Source organism: Camarhynchus parvulus, chromosome 7, assembly GCF_901933205.1.
Source record: "Camarhynchus parvulus chromosome 7, STF_HiC, whole genome shotgun sequence".
Lineage (NCBI taxonomy): Eukaryota > Metazoa > Chordata > Aves > Passeriformes > Thraupidae > Camarhynchus > Camarhynchus parvulus.
Window position 1 is genome coordinate 12,643,865 of NC_044577.1, and position 16,518 is coordinate 12,660,382.

The window sequence follows — 16,518 nt, forward strand, 5'->3', positions numbered from 1 at the left end:
CAGAGTCAGTAGCCAAATGCAGGAGGGAGCTTTTAGTGGTTCAAGGAGAAGACCAGCAGCGGGAGGGTGGCACGAACAAAAAGGTGGTTGGTCATAAACACAATGACTCATGCATAGCTGAGGTTTTGGACTTGGATTTTCCAAGCAAGCAGAGCAGACAGAACAGCACAATGGCAATTAAGAAGGAGTGGACAGCTTAGCTACATGACTGCAAAAGCTGTCCCTGTTGCCCACCTATTGCAAATGGTTCAGGTCACTCCTGGGATCCCAAATAAAGCCCAGCATGCACAAGAGTGCCCAGCAACCCCCATATTACACAGAACTGGAAACATTTCACCACAGCAGCAGCCTGCTCTTTTCCACTGGATGCCGCTTCCCTGGTCCTTGAACAGATACCAATGATGTGGGGTGCAGTACCTGAGCTACAGCTGCACTTGCAGCACAGACGGGAACAAACAGCCAGGCACTAGAATGATCATTTCTGAATAGCTCGGCAGATCTTTTATCAGAGCATCAAACTTCCCTTTTGGCTCTGGCATTACTGCTGTGGCCCCACAGCTGCAGGACAGCACAAACAATGGCCCTGGCCCCTACTCCCTGTCACAGCATGCCCACCCTCCCTGCCACAGGGATCCCTGCTGGTGCAGAACAGCCACAACAGCAGGAGGAGGCCAATTTTCTTAACCTAGTGTGCTCCCAAAGCAAGACACTTCCTCAGACCACAGACACAGCACTCAGAGAGAGATGTTCTGGGGCTTCAATTACACCAAATTACTCCTTTCATGATGGTGGTGATAGAGTGCAGTTACTTAATGCAGCTGGACACATCTGAAAAATAAAAGCCCAGATGTGCCTCCAGAAAACAATAGCAACAAGCAGCACTGAGCAGCCACCTCTGTCTGCCACCTTGGGCATCCATCCCTGGCTGATGCTTCCACCCTCCAGGCTGCCAAAGCTGTTCTCTGCAGGCAGCTCTTGCTCTGGCATCTAGGCAGCACCACATTCACAGGCCCCTTCCAGCCAGCTGCTGGCCGAGGGGAAATCACTGGCCTTTCCTCAGAGGTCCCCAGGGTGTCAGGCACAGTACAAAACACAGGAGGAAATGCCTCCTGTCCCAAAGGGAAATCCAAAGCAGATACAAGGAAGGCCAGAGGGACACAGCAAAACTAAAAAGACCTTTGGAGACATTTTTGTAGGCTTTCAAATGGGTTTTAGGAATGTAAATGTTATGCTTTATGAGGGAGAAACTTTAGCCTAATAAGGTAAAATGAAATGTTGAAAGAAGAAGCAACAGAGGAAGGGGTTATGGTGTTTACCTCTGGCAGCTGGAAGCACAGACTGGCCCCATTGTTGCTCCAATAGCTGCCAGGTAGCAACACCAGAGCAGGAGACCTTGTCTGCCCAGAGAGTGAGTGCCTCCATGGAATCCATCTGCCTGGCACCTTGATGTGAATGTGCTCTATATTAAGGATGAGATGTCAAAAGGAGGGCTCTGCCCTGAGACTATGTCTTTGATGCTGATCTCCTGTTCCTGTTAAGGTTTACACCTGCAGCTGCAATGAGGTCCTTGCTTTTTCATAAAAAACCCTCTGACACTCAGGTGAGATTTATCACTAGATGGTGACCTATTATTAATGTATTGTAATGTAATGTAATGTATTAATGCCCAAGCTTTATACAGTGTCTGTATTTGCCTCCTCCTGGTCGGTCACTTAAAATAATCTCACTCCTATCCATTTCTTTCTGGCCATGTTTATCATGAACTGTTTTTATTGTTCTGTTATGCTTCCTATCAAGCACTGTCCACGAAGCTCTTTCAAACCCACTCCTCTTCAGTGCTGGCTTGAGAGAGCAGGCACCCTAAGTCAGCTTGGCTCTCAGCTCACAGCTGTGGCCAGCAGAAGCTCAAGTGCAAGTGGATAAATCCTATTTCCCTTTAAGAAAAGCTTCCTTGTGTATGTACACACAAAAAGGGAAATAGTGAGACCACACAGCAGCCACTCAGAAGATTGCAACAGTAAAGCAAAAAGCAGCAAAGGCATAAGCAACACCCCCAGAGCTCAGGCAGTCCTGAGCACACTACTGAACACACTACCTGCAGCTTAGGACAGACAATGCTCTCTCTCACAGGCAGCAAAGCATGGCAAAAGTTGCACAAGATGATCAGAGCTAAAACTGGCACCTTCCTACGGAAAAGCCTGGTGCCCATGGGGATTTCCAGCTCTCTGACCAACGTGTTTTTGCTTGCCTGGGACCTTGAAGAGGCAGAAGCTGGAGTCCCTCTGGCCCAGTTTGATCCCTGCCCTGCACACAACACTGTCCTGGCCAGTACATATGGCACACTCTTCAGACTGCAAATATGGGCCTATACAGCTTTTATTACTGTGAATTTGGGGCAACTGCATTAGCTATGAGGAGGCTGTGCAGTTCAGCCTATGCAAACAGCAATAAAATCTGATAGCATCTATCATTCTCACCTCCACTGCAAGGCCTTGTTGTGTTCATCTATGCCCACTTTAAGCCTTTCTGTACCTTCTCCCTTCTTTATACACAGGCCTGATCCTGCAAAGCGCTAAACACCTTGCACACACAGTGACTTCAGGGAGAGTTCATGGTGTTCAAAGCCTTATTAGCCCAGACTTTATCTGTAGGGGGTGACAAGATCCCCAATGACATCAATCAGCACACCTTCATTAGAGTTAGAGGAGCTATGCTGATTTATGATAGCTGAGGATCCAGCGCTGCACTTCATAACCTTCAGTACATCATCAAACCCATGCTGAATTCTTTGTTCTCCGCAGGACTGATTCTGCAGCCCCATAAATGCTTCCCCTGTTCCTTTGTCCTTTTTTACAAACAGAATTTCCCTCTCCATATGCAACCCCTTTTAATCAACAGGACCAGTGTATTGAGCAGGACTGCTATGTCAGGCCTGTTTTAGGAGACCCCAAGCTCCTTCACACTCAGGCATCCCTGTAGCTGGCTGTGGATTCCAGATGAAACCCACAGGTTTCAATGTCTGCTGAGACCATGTTATTAACTCAGCCTTTTATGGCGCCCTTTGATGCCTTTAATTATTCTTTACTAGTTGTTAATTGTTTTTCCCAGACATCTAGTTTCTGGGTCCTTTCTTAGAAGGAAAAGAGAATAAAAGGCAAAAAACCCCATCTCCCCAGTTTACCAAACATAGCAGAAAAAGCACTATGGGAAGTTAGATCCAGCCCAAACAGCTCAGACCACCACACTCCAGCCTCACATGGCCTGAATCTGGGTCTCCAGCCACAGGGCACTCTGCCATACCTCTGCCTAGTTACACAGCAGGAAATTGCTCTGCTCTCCCAGCATGGTTTAAAAGAAGAGTGAGGCTACTTCAACACAGAAAAACCAGTGGCCTTTTAACCTTTTAACCAGTTGGATCTTGCTTTCAGGTGGTATCAGGCCAAGTTAAGAACTACAGGTTTATTGCAGAGTAGGCTCATCCTATGTGTCCAAAGCAGCATCTTACAACCTCACAGGCAACCATTGCTCTGGAAAGGCAAAGAGATGAAGCACTGTGGGGGCTCAGAGTGATGCTTGATTTCAAGTGGAAGGAAGTACAAGACCCATACCACTAGGCAAAAGCAGGAAGAGGAGGTAACTATGTACTAGAGAGGTAGAGGAAGGCTCTTACTTGCAGTCATGTTTTTCGATTTCGAAGTGAGGGTTGAAGTTGAGGATAATCTTCTGGTTGGATTCAGGGGTGTAGATGACCCATTCACAGTTCTGGTGGGAGGGGTAGTCATTGGGGTACCCTGGTGAGGTGATGTACCCAGCATCCTTGGAGTTCAGGCGACCCCCGCATGGCTGAGCTGCAGAGACACAGAAGGGAACAAGGCATTGAGAGATGTTCTGGGCATCAGGTGTGCATAGCAGGGCTCCCAGGGCCACTGATAGGAGTGGTCTGATAAAGACCATTCTCCAGCCCATTGACATCCCTTTGGTACTCTAATATTGATATTAATCTCTGGGCAAGGAGGATTATTCTGCAGAACAAACATACTCCTTTCCCCTCCACCTCCTGCCACACTTACATACCACATTTCACACAGACCAGAGAAGAGAAATGAATGCTCTTGCCAAGGCAATTACAGAGCCATAAAGTAAGAGACAGATTGATATCAGATCATCTGTAGCTGCCTCATTTTATCCCTTCTTTCGCCTCCTTTGCAAGCTGTTGTGTGTCAGTCTCCCACAGCTGCCTCAGGAGACACCAGAATTTAGACACTACAAATTCAATCCAGCTGCAGGAGGGCAGAAAGCTGTGCTGTTTCCAGGGAAGGAAACTGAGGCATGTCAGGGATGCTGGTGAGCCCAGACCCACCCACACTGTGTGGCAGAGCTAAGGACAGTACCTGTCCTTCCTGGCCCCAGCCTGCAACCCCATGAGAGCCCCTCTCCCTTTACTGTGCTCTCCCTCCCCAACCTGCCTGCCCCAGTAAACACATCTCAGCAGACTTGCAAGCTAACCCATGCACTGGAGCTGCAGACACAGATAATCAGCAGCGGTGGTTTTGTGGGACTAGCCCACAAATGGCTGGCAATGGCTGTGTGGTAAGCAGAGGAAGCTCTCTCAGCTTTGGGCTAGAACAGGCCCTAGAGGGTGATTTTGTAATCAAAAAAACATTTAATCTCATGAATGCTGCAAATCAAATTTATTATTGCATTACTTGCTGGGAGGAAAATCTGCATCACGGGGTCAGTTGATAATGCACTACAAATCCCAAAGTCCCTTTCTCCATGGCCCCCATTGTGTGTCCTGCTTTCCCTATGCCCCTGCCACCCCCTTGTATCAGCACGCAGGCCCACAAGCTGCAACACTGCCCCCAGAAAACAATATTGCCTCTTCATACCCAGCAAAACACACAAAGCCCACCAAAATGGGCAAACCCAACAAAACCCTAAGTCCCTCCATAGGGCAGGCTGGCAGGCATATAGGGTTACCACGGTCCCACACTGTAGAAAGTTCTCCTCCCTGGCAATAAACAGTAGGGTACAATGTGGGATGCAAACCCTCATGGGATGTTCCCACTGTCGGATTAGCCCCACAGCCCCAGAGGACCCTGGACAGGCAGGAGGGCGCAACTGGTTTTTCCCAAGATTCACATTTGCATGCCCTGAGATGCAAGCTGCAGCACAACCCACACCCCCAGGGGAGCCAAGGCACAGAGAAGCATCACCCTTGATACAGGAGGGTAACCACACATCCCAGCAGCTCCAAGAGCAAAGGGTGTATTCCACCACGTTCCCCACTGCCTTGGTCCTGAGGGATGTTCCTCTCCCTCCACAGCAGCACTCACTGCAAAGCCCCAGGACCACCCAGGAGAAGCAAAGCTGTGCAGATTGTGTGGCCTCAGCCCCTTGCTGTGGGTCTGGCTCTGTTCCTCTGCCATAGAGTTTGCCAGGTCCCAGGAGTGTCCCCTGCCAGGCTGTCACAAGTCTACCAGCTCTCAGTAGTGACACCCCAGTCTGTGCTCAAACTGCCCTCTTGCCAGAGCCAAGGCAAGCAGCAGGAGTCACGCAGGACCCTCAGCAGAAATGCTTCCTGGAAAAAAAGCACTTTGAACAAACAACCTGCTGCCTGCACGCTGCCTGCAGAAAATGCACGTGTCCTGTGCAAAAACAAGGGCAACAGGAGGGCCCTTCATGGGCCAGTGAGGCTTCCTTTGCCGTGAAAAAACACTCAGTTTCCCCCATGTTTTTCATGCCCTCTAACACATTCATTATTCAAAATAACTTTCTTCGCACACACCCAAAGGCAGATCTGCAGCCTTCCCTTTTTCTTAAAATAATCCTGTAAGTATCCTGAAAAATACGAGGGGAAAAAACGCAGCACTGCCATGAAGAGCTGAGAATACCAAAAAACATCTGGTTTTGTTCCACAGGAGAGATTGCTCAACACACAAACATTTACAAACCTACATTCTTGCACAAATATCTTCTCTCAGGAAGGCATATTTGCCCACACATGTGTTTATGTGGGTTTGGAGGGAGGGAGAGAAAGAGACATTCACGTGGAAAGAAGAAATTCATGGACTTGTTGACATCAATGTACAAATAGACGTGTAATTCACACTTCACTCATGTACGCACTTTCACACCTTCTCATAAAAATTCACACCTCGTTTGCACACATGTCCACCCGCTCCAGCAAAGAAAAATATTCAAGCTGGAGATTATTTTTCTTGGAAAGGGCAAAGTCTCCAAACAATGAAAACACAGTCAATCCTTCCACACCTCGTGATTCCCTCCCGTCTCTCCAGCTTTCACACACATGCTACCCGCTAGGCTGATACCACCAACATCACCCACCACTTAGAAGCTGCTAGCCCCTTACTCATGCCAGATACCGTGAACACCCTGTGAGCCCTTGCAGCTCAACCACTTGGAGGGGAACTGTCATGTGAGCAGAGATGTCAGCTCTTCCCCAACTAATGAACTCAGGAGCAGAAACACAGTTCCACTCTGACCTTGAAACTTCTCCTTTGCCTTGCAACGCCATCGCAGTTCAGTGGGACTAAAATAAAGAAACTCCTAGTCTTGATCCTAATTTCAAGTCAGCTTGGTGCCCAAATTAGACTGTTGGTGCCAGTGAGGACAGCCTGAGTGAGAGGGGCTGGAGCCCAGCTCCATGCAGCTGAGACCTCTCCAGCAAAACAGGACAAGCAGGTGAACCTCCCAAGCAAATATGAGCACCAGCCACATCCCTCAGGTGTTCAGATTTCACCAGGAAAATGTCACCATCTTCCTAGAGCAGTGAAAGTCTCCCACCTGCAGGAAAGCTTATCTATGGCTCTCAGGGAAACATATTTTGTCCTCTCATTCATTCCTACCAGGGAATCCACATAAAGGAATGGGGCTACTTCAGTACAGCACCGCCTTGCAATGGTGGGCAATAGCATACCAGGAACTCAGGGCTTCTTAGAGTTATCTGAAAAGGCAAAATTACTTCAATATCTATGTAAATGTTCTGTTGGGCTTTTTCTCTTTTGACTCACAGGTATCTAGGAGGTATCTGCAATGAGAACAAAAAAATCTGTCACTATGCCCACTGATGAGCATGGGGTTTTGACTCAGCAGTCATGCCAGCCACTGTCCTTCTGTATAAAATATGGCCTGCTTTGTACAGTAGAGGCTCAAACTTCTATGTAAATGGATTCTTACAAACTGATGCATGCAAAAGAAAAAAAAAGAAAAGGTTAGGGGCATGGCTACTGCTTAGTCTGTATGCATTGGAAGCAAGACGTGTTCCACAGCTAATGGGCTTCAGCAGCTTTTGCCAGCCCTGAATTCACTTAATAAAATTAAAATTAAATTCGGAAGTACAAGCCAAGTCTGCCAGGTGTATGGGACATCCTGTTGCTCAGTAAGCAAAATGCAGGCATTCAAAGCAAACTGCTGGGGCCCCTGCCAGTCCACATAGTAGAGGGGCCAGTGGAGTGCTGTGCCAACAGCAAGGCCACAGGAGAGCAGCAGGGCTACTCAAGGGAGGTTAGAGAAGTCAATACTTCTTGGCAGTGTTGGAGTAGACTTATGGTCGGGTTGGGAAATCTGCAGACCCCTCTTTTCATTAAGGCTCACCATAACACAAATTATCCCTGCAACCTCCTCCATGCAGGGCCACCTCAACAGGGGAACTACACCAGAGGATGACAACCGAGCCACAGGGATAGGAAAAGAAGACTTGGAGAAGGTCATGAGGTGCAAAATTCTGCAAAGGCTGCATTGTACAGTGCACAGCTCCAAAGTTTCCCATGGAGATGGGTGTCAGCAGATGAGCTCCTCACCCTTTACAAGGCAGACACCTCTTTCTGTGCCCTGACCTGCTGGAGACACCCAGCCTGATGAAGTCTCCTCCTGCCTCCCCCAGGCCACAAAAAGCAATCATCACTCAGAGGACCCAAAAATAACAGCCAAGCCCCAAGAACCTTCACCTATACTTGGGGGTTTTCAGCTCTGCAGCTCATCAGGCACATGCTGAAACCTTAGGCCAGGAGCAGGGCATTCTCCTACTTGAATTTCCTGCCGATTAAACCCCTCTGGATTTTCCTCACCCCAGGAGAGCAGGGCTCACTGTTGTTGTTGGACCTTCCACACAGAAACTAAAGCCAACTCTGTCTGTAACAAAAATAATCATCACCAGAGAGGCCCGTTTCACAACAAACATACATACTACAGCCTCTCAGAGCTTGTAGTGTCCAGCACAACACTACCATGTGTTTTGACCTGCTGAGGTCAGTTTACTTTTGGGATAGCTTTCAGGGCTGCACACAAAAAATTAGGGTGTTCTGGATGCCTTACAAGCAGCAGCAGCATCACTGACTGTGCTGCTTGAAAAGAGCAGCCTTTGAGGACAGAGAGACGTGGGCGATCCACAGCAGGCAGATGCACTGCCTAGCCTTGTCATTTCTCTTCTTGGCATGAGGCCCTCCAGCCCAACTTCACACTCTCGTTCAACCACTGCAGATGATTTCCATGTCCCAGGATTCAGCACTGATTCAGCACCATCCCAGGATTCAGCACTGAGCAGAGGAGATTTGCCCTGTCAACCCTCTGACGGCACAGCAAAATACAGATGCTGGCATACAAGACCCACTTCTCTCAGAGCTGCTGAACTTGGCTCAAGCCCTTGTGCAGGAAACCCATGTTTCAGTTCTGTTCATCACACAGCTCTTCAGAGTTTTTCAAGGTCCACGCGTGCCCAAGCACTTTGCCAAAGCCTGGTATGGAGGAGACAAACATCTCTTCTGCCAAGGACTCATTACCATTAATGCTCATCCTGCCTCCTTTGCCGAGCTCTGACCCTGGCTGGGCACAGCTAACGTGGCAGGAGATCTCACCCCAAACCACAGAGCACAACTTTCACAGGAGGCAGAAACACAACAGACTTAAATCATACAGTTTAACCATTGGCCAAGGAGAGAGACAAAGTGCAGAGGAAGCTAATAAGATTAGATGTTTTATCCCCAGTAGCATAGATCATTTTAGCAGAAGCATGTTTGCTTTGGATTGCAAGATAAAGCTTCAAAGGCTTCCTGAAAAAATTAATGGACAAACACACCCAAACAACACAAGGCTCTTACATGCACATTTCATTCCGGAGCACTACCCACATCCACATCCCCAGACTTCACACAATCAGGGAGAGTCCCCAGAACATTTAATTGAGGAATTTTACCAGTTTAAGTAAAATTTCACTTAGAAAGTAGAGACACAGCGAAGTAGAATTTAAAGACTGCTTTTGTGATTTGAACTAGGATTGTGTTCAATTCAAAGTGTCTCAAGCCTGTCATGAGACAAGCTTATAAAACACTGTCTGGGCTTAAGCAAGAAAGGAACGCACCAATCCATCAGTTGAGGAATGCAGCCATTTGACTGCTTCCTAAGGCAACTGGGAAGGGATGCAATATATTCATTTTATAGCGCTGGACAGCAGTGAAAGGGGAACACTAGAAAGCTCAGCAAATGGAAGATTTTAGCTCCGAGCTTTTGCAAAAAAAGAGATAATTACAAATTATTTTTAAATAGGAAGGGAATGTTGGAGGGAGGAAGAGAGAGAAAAGAAGATTTGGAGACTTCTGATAATCGCACTTTTTCCCCCATGCTAATCCACGAAAGAACTAAGTAGAAACCTTGAAATAGAGATCTACTCAAGCTTCACCATGGAAAATGAGAGGGCCAAATCCTGCATGCAAATCCAGGTAATTTGCTTTGAAATCACTGGAGTTCAGCTGATTTCTACCCCTGGGGTTCTGAATAGCTGCCTTCCAGGGGCTGACATCGCTCTGTACCATTTGAGCCAGTGACAACCCTGACCTTTAAATGTCCATCCTGTCCAACCCCTCTTTTATATATTTGATGAGATTTTATATCCCATTTATCCACCTTCACTAACTATTATTTTTTCATCTTATATCAGAGGCAAATGCAATTCCAACAGGGTAACCAACTTAATAGTGATAGTCTCCCTATAGAGACGTGTACACACAATTCTCCCAGCTTGCCTGCAAATATAATCTGTGGGTCTGGAATTACAACTCCTGGCTGCTCCAGTAATCATCCTGGGGAGCATGCCAATGTGTGTGTACACATGCAAGGGAGGCAAATAACTGCATTTTGAACTTGGAGAAATCATGCCTGCCTCTCTGTTAGGCTCCCAGGGGCTTGAAATCTCATGGAAACACACTGCCATCTCCCAGGAATAGGTGGCAGCTTTAGGAGACCCTCAAGCTGTAGGTCAGGCAGTTTCTGAGTAAAACTCCCCAGTACTGCAGGCAGGGAAACAGAAGCTTGAACCTTCCTGCATGGCAGCCTGCCATCCTACCTATAGGCTACATGAGGAAAAAATATGATGGTGAAAATTTGCTGAGCCACCCCCATTAATGCTGTCAGTAACAAACTCGTTCAAGGGCCATGGAGACAAGAGACATTTCTAGTTGTACACATGGAAAAAAGATTCCCCTAGGATTCCTCTCTAAAGAGCTTCAGGCTTGATGAAAGGTGTTCAATGCCTCTGAAATACTAATTAGTATTATTATTACAAAAATTCCAACAAGAAAAAAAAGCTTATCTCATCTCTCATCTCCCCCACACCCTCCCAGCTTCCTCACACCTTTTGAACTCATCTGTCAGGGTCCATTCTGAAACTGAATCCTTTTTTCCCCATCAGGCAGTGGCAGTTTACCCCTGACTCTTTCCCACAGCAGCTGGCAGAGCCTCTCAATCTCACAACACCCCTGGCTTGCCCCTCCCTCCCAGAGGCCCTGCTGGAGCCTCAGAGCACAATGCAGTGCCTTGGCTGCAAAGAGCCCCACTGATGGGAGAGGAGGGGAGCAGCCCCTCCTGAGCCACTCAGAGAGCCCCGCCATGGGTCCCCCCATGCACACTGCCGAGAAGCAGTGGCTTCAGCCTTTGGTGCTGGTGCTGAGGCTCAGCAGCAGCTGGATTTGAGCATGCTGTCAAAGTTATTGCACATTCTGGTGAGTGTCTTAAACACATTGTTACCTGCTGAGCACATATTCAGCAGTCAAACAGGAGGGAGGAAAGCTGCAGTGAGCTTGGGGTGTGCATGAGGGTGAAAGTTGTCAAGGGGCTCTGGGTTTGTGAGGGACAGCACAGAGAAGGGATGGATGCAGAAGTGTGCATGTGTGGCAGCAGCAAGGCTGGTGTGGCTCTGTGCGTAAGACGAAAGGTAGAGATCTGTGTGCCTGTGAAGAGAGAGGAGGAATCAGGGAGATTATAAGTGCATGTGTCTACATGCAGAAGGGGTTTTCCTCCTTCCTCTTTCTGCATGTGTTCCTTTTAAAAAAAGGGGGTTCAAAGAAGCCTTTCAATAAAACATAAGCAGAATAAAAGGAGAGCATCCTTTTGGCTTCACCATCTTCCTAGAAGGGACATAGAAAAGGGCAAGCATTCAAGCCCTACACAAACAGCATTTCACAGCGACCGGGTGACCCACCAGAACAGCTGGGCAGATGTCTTGCCTTTGTCTCAAATGCACAGGGAGAAATGAGGGCAGTTTTCAAAGACCTGGAGCCTGGTACTTTATCTCTGGAGCCCATTTTCTTTGACTCATCAAGTATGAAGACAGGGAGAGACACAGTCAGACAGAAAGTCCTTACAGCTATCCACTCCTGCAAGTGATACTTCAGGCTATTTTGCATGCCAACCTGTTGCTTGTAGCCCTTTTCCCAAACTGCTTGGGAAGAGGTCACCTCACCAAGGCTGTCGCTGGAGCCCAGCCTTCCAGTATTACTCTAGCTGTCCTCCCTGATTCACGGGCACCACTTGCACATAGAAAGGGTTACAGATCCAAGTTGTGATTTTGAGTGTTTGGCCCCGTGCCGGCTGACCTCGTGCTGACAAACCTCTTCTCCGTGTCTGAGTTTGTGTCTTTTCACTGCACAGGCATCAAGCCTGGCTCAGGATCCAGCCTTCCGAGCTTGCGCTTTGGCTCAGGCAGGGAGCAGGCTGACCCTTTGATTCTGAGTGTGATTAAACCCATGCTACTGTAGCGCTAAGCCGTGTGCAACACTGTTAGCAACAGCCCTGATTTATGTTGTTGCTAGTATTGCGGTTTCCACCAGGGTGTAGACAGGGATTTCGAAAATAGCCCAGCTACCTCTTTGTCTGTGTGTGTGTATTATAATTAGAAATGTGTCAAAGGGCTGTTACAGAGTGAGGATGGAGCTGGAAACGTTCACAACCCACTTCTGCCCCCACCCCTGTGCTGACACCATCAGCCCCAGCTTGGGTGTGTGCAGGCACATCAGTTCTCCGCACTTCCCGGATTAGACAACTGTATTCCCAAGGCTCCATGGGGGCACGGTGGTGGTGACTTCACTACACAATGGAGAACAAGTTTAACAGCTTCCAGTTTGCTCTCAGGTTGCTGCAATCTGCCCCCACCACCATGGCTAAATAACAACTTTTTTCTATTTCGATTTCAGATAGGATCACGGGTCTCAGATGCAGACAATTTATTTTCCTAGCACAGCTGGTCTGTCAGAGGTCATATAATTTGGCAGCAATCCCAGTGCTTAAAAATTAATTTTTCCTTATTAATACAACTGGGGGTCCCACAGGATAGGATTCCAGCCTTATCTGAACCTGACAGCTTCCTAAACCCCATGAAGGATGCTGCTTTCTCCTCTCAAGCTATCTGCAGCACGAGGCCACCATGCCCTGGTGCCTGGCAGCACTGGAGGTTTCTGCTAGGAAACCAACCCACCCGCCTGCCGGGATGGGAAGTGCTGCCTTCTCCAGCCCAGCAAAGTGGGGTGCTTTCTCTTTTTAACCTTCTAAAGCCACACACAAGGTACCAAACACAGAGAAGGTACTGGGAAGGAGGATGGGGTGGGGGGCAGAAGGAACAAGGCAGGGAGATGGGAAACACCTCCATAGAGCCTTCTGGGACCAATATGCATGCCTGTCACTCCAAACACCACACACCATGATTTTCTGTAGCAGTAAAACTAGGAAAACAAAATGCAGCATCCTAACCTGGGTCAAAGCCCCCCACCGAGCTTGTATCAGTGGTTTTCAGTGATGCTTTGACAACTATCTATCTGATTCCTAGTCTAAAAAAGCTTTTGTTTCCAGTAAGAGCCGAGTTAACAGCACACAGGCATAAGGCGCTACACTCCGTGCTTGTGTGGGTGTGTGTGTGCATGTTTGTATGTGTGGCCGTGCGCTTGCTTGGCAGCAATTTGTTTTGGTCCCCCTCCCCACCTTGCTACATCTCCTAAGTCACTACTAAAAATAATAGCTTTTAAGTAAACTATTTTGAAGGCTTCAGAGTGAGCTTTGCTCAGAGCTGCATAAACATCATCTGAACGGCTCAGTACTTGGGTCACTCAAATCTGTTACTTTCTTATTTCATTGCTTTTTACGGGAAAATGAAAAACACACAGCCATCCAACCTTCAGATTTATCTTCATGGGTCTCCCACCCACTCTGCTCCATGGTTATCTCAGGGTTTGCTTGGCTACATACAAATTGGCAGCTGCACTGTTTATCTCTTACTGTAGAAATATTGCATGAGGTTTTTTTCCATGTGGATTATCATATTATTGTCTATTAAAAACGTCTCCCCTCTCTACTAACCTCCCTTAGGGAACCTAAAGAGGGACTTCCATAATGGGGGAAGGCTTTCAGATACACCAGACTGAAACATAAATCCATCTACCTCTGGCATGTTTCCCTTACTAGGCTGGCTAATTTACTGAAGCTGAGTGTAGCCTGATCGAGGTTTGCATCCCATTACCCCGTACCTTTGCTCACTGTGCTGGCAATAAAGTCATTTGACCGGACTTGCAGCCACACATCATCGTCTCGGCAAACCACCGCTGGTGTCGGCCACAGAGAGTCAACTTCCTTGCTGGTTCCAACACCATGTGATGCTCTGCTTAGCCGGGAAAACCCCGCATTCAAATAAACACCGCTTACAGCGCCTGAATGGCCTGAGAGACACGGTTTGCTCAAACCTCCTCCTAGTTAACAGTCCTGATGCTGAGCTCACTCCAGGATAGAAGGAGGTGAACACACGAACACAGGCACACACTCGGGCTCAGCGGCCACAGAGATCACAAGCAGACTGGCCAGTGCACCCTCAGGAGCCGGCCCCAGGTTACAGCCCGATCTGCCACAGCACAAAACCTGCTCCAGGAGATCAGACACTGCTTCTGCAACGGGGTTCATCTGAAAAGACTGTTGCACTCAGCAAGGGCCTCCCAGGACACTGCCGTTTCTCTTCATCCCATCAAGTGCCTATTCGCTTTCCTGCTTGAACAAAAGATGGGATTTTTTTTTTCTTTCCTTTATAACCGTAAGGAAGGAGGTGATGCCAACCGGCAGCTGAATGTTTATCGGCAATGTCTGTGCTTCGCACTGCAAAAGAGAGGGATTTTCTCAGGCATCAGAGACTCTCTCATTTCCCCTTTTCAAGGGGAAGCTGGGTGGCCACACAGCTCTGGGGCAGGAGAAGGGAGAATGCACTCTGCCATCATCTAACGCTGCTCGGGTCAGACCGCAGCTCAGGGCCCTGAGCCATGTCCCGAGGCCCCGACTAACGGGAAGGCAAAGCCACAGCTCAGCAGCTGCTGGCTTGGCACTACCGTTCTGCCAGGCAGCTCCTGAGCACAGAAGGAGCCCCGAGAGAGCACTGGACGGCAAATCCTTTTCCTCCAGAGACTACTCCAGATAGGGACCCTGTTGCCCCCACTAGCGAGATTCAAACCCAGTGGCCGGGGAGCATAGGGCCCAGCGTCAGCCTGCCCCACTCCTCTCTCCATGCCGAAGCAACGCAAAGACGGATTTCATCCCTGCCCCTCCTGACAGTCCAGCCTAGCCATTCAGCGAGGAGCAGAAAAACACACTCACGTCCCAATACATGAACCCGCCTTGTCCCGGGACAGCCCCGCGTTTGCAAAGTGCGTACAGGTCCCGCACGTACCGCGGGCAGCCTTTCCTGAGGGTGCCGCCGCCGCCGCAGCGCTTCGTCCGCTCTCAGCTGTGCACGGCCCCGGCTGCCTGCTCCCGCTAGACAATTTTAATTTCTCACCTAAAGTTTCCCGAGGTTGCAACCGGCGGGGGCGGCGGACATTCGGATGCGGGTGTTCGACATGTGGCTGGTCCCCACCGCTTCCCCTCCCTTCCCCGCAGCTCCCCAAAAAACCAGCACGCAACTTTCCAGTGCGGCTCCATCCCCTCGCCCGTCCACGCCGGGCGCTGGGAGCCGCGCGGCTGCAAGCGCTGCGCTCCTTGCCGGGGGTGCGCCATCCCCGCCCCGCCGCACGCATGAGCCCCTCCAAAACCCGTGCTGCGAAAGCTGCGTGGCGCGGCCGATCGCTCATGCATTCCCTAAATTTATTCCCACGCAAAGCATCTATGCGTGAGACCGGGACCGCGCCCGGGAACCCGAAAGTTGGGCGGACGGGGACATCCCCCGTTCCTGAGGGCGCCTTACCTGTCTCCGCTGTGCCTCCAGAGCCGGGCAAGCACAGCCCTAGAAATCCCCAGGCGAGAAGAAACGTATCCATCCTCCGGAACAAATTACAAAAAAACACGAAACCCACAACGCAGGACCCGAGGCTGCGGGGCCGGGCTTCGCCTCCCTACGCCGGGCGCGCCGCGCCCCGTGTGGGTGCCCCACTCGCGACCAGCTCCGGCGGGGCTCAGCGAGGGGCGGCGGCGTTCCCCGCACCGGGGCTGCGGGGCGGGCGGTGCCGGCGGAGCGCCTCTCCCCTAGGGCGACCCGCGGGGCCGGCGCCTCGGCATCCCCCGGGGCGCGGCGGCGGTGGTGCGGGCTGGGGCGCCGTCTGCGCCTCCTCTCCCTCCCCGCCGGCGCCTCGCAGCCTTTTCAGGCAGGGCGGCATGTGGCTGTCAGCGCCGAGCGCCGGCGCCGCCCCCGCGCCCCCCCCGCCCGCCCGCGCACCGCCCCCGCGCACCGCCCCGCGCACCGCCCCGCGCACCGCACCGCCCGCCGCCCCGCGCCCCGCCCCGCCCCGCCCGTGGGCAGCGCGGGGGCCGGGGCAGCGCGGGGCGCGGAGTGGCCCCGCGGAGCCGTCCCGCGGAGCCGGGCGCGCCCCAGCCGCGCTGCCGTGCCGCGGGTACCGGCCGGCCCCCGCCCGGGCACTGACGGCCCCGCAGCGCGGGCAGGAACCGAACCCGATGGAAATAACGGCAAAAGAGTCGGCAGTGCGAAGGGAGACACCCAGAAATTGTCGGATGGGGGAGCATCAGGACAAGGATTGTCCCTGCTCGTGGGCTTCCGCCGCTGCCGGCCGAGACCCAGAAGCGCCGAGCCTCGACCAGAGCCGCCTGCGAGAGCGGAGGGAGGCAGCGGGAAGCACACGCTGCCTTGCTCCTGGCACCCACGGCGCCGTGCAAAGGCTTCTACAAGGGACAAATGCAAACCCCCTTCGGGACTGCACCACAGTTGACTTCCACGCTCCAAACCCGTTTTCTCCGAGATGCTCTTTA

The 16,518-nt window shown here is 50.6% G+C and overlaps 1 protein-coding gene across 4 annotated transcripts in view; it reads right to left on the minus strand.

The window, feature by feature from the left end:
• NRP2 (neuropilin 2) overlaps positions 1 to 15,896 on the minus strand; it is an 89,140-nt gene extending 73,244 nt beyond the window's left edge. For all 4 annotated transcript variants that reach the window (XM_030951805.1, XM_030951804.1, XM_030951808.1 and 1 more), the window contains exons 1-2: positions 15,503 to 15,896; positions 3,671 to 3,848 (exon numbers count right to left, since the gene is read on the minus strand). In XM_030951805.1, coding sequence (XP_030807665.1) covers positions 3,671 to 3,848; positions 15,503 to 15,575 — 251 coding nt within the window. In that variant the 5' untranslated portion in view covers positions 15,576 to 15,896. The remainder of the gene's footprint in view (positions 1 to 3,670; positions 3,849 to 15,502) is intronic.
• Between the last annotated feature and the right edge of the window lie 622 nt (positions 15,897 to 16,518).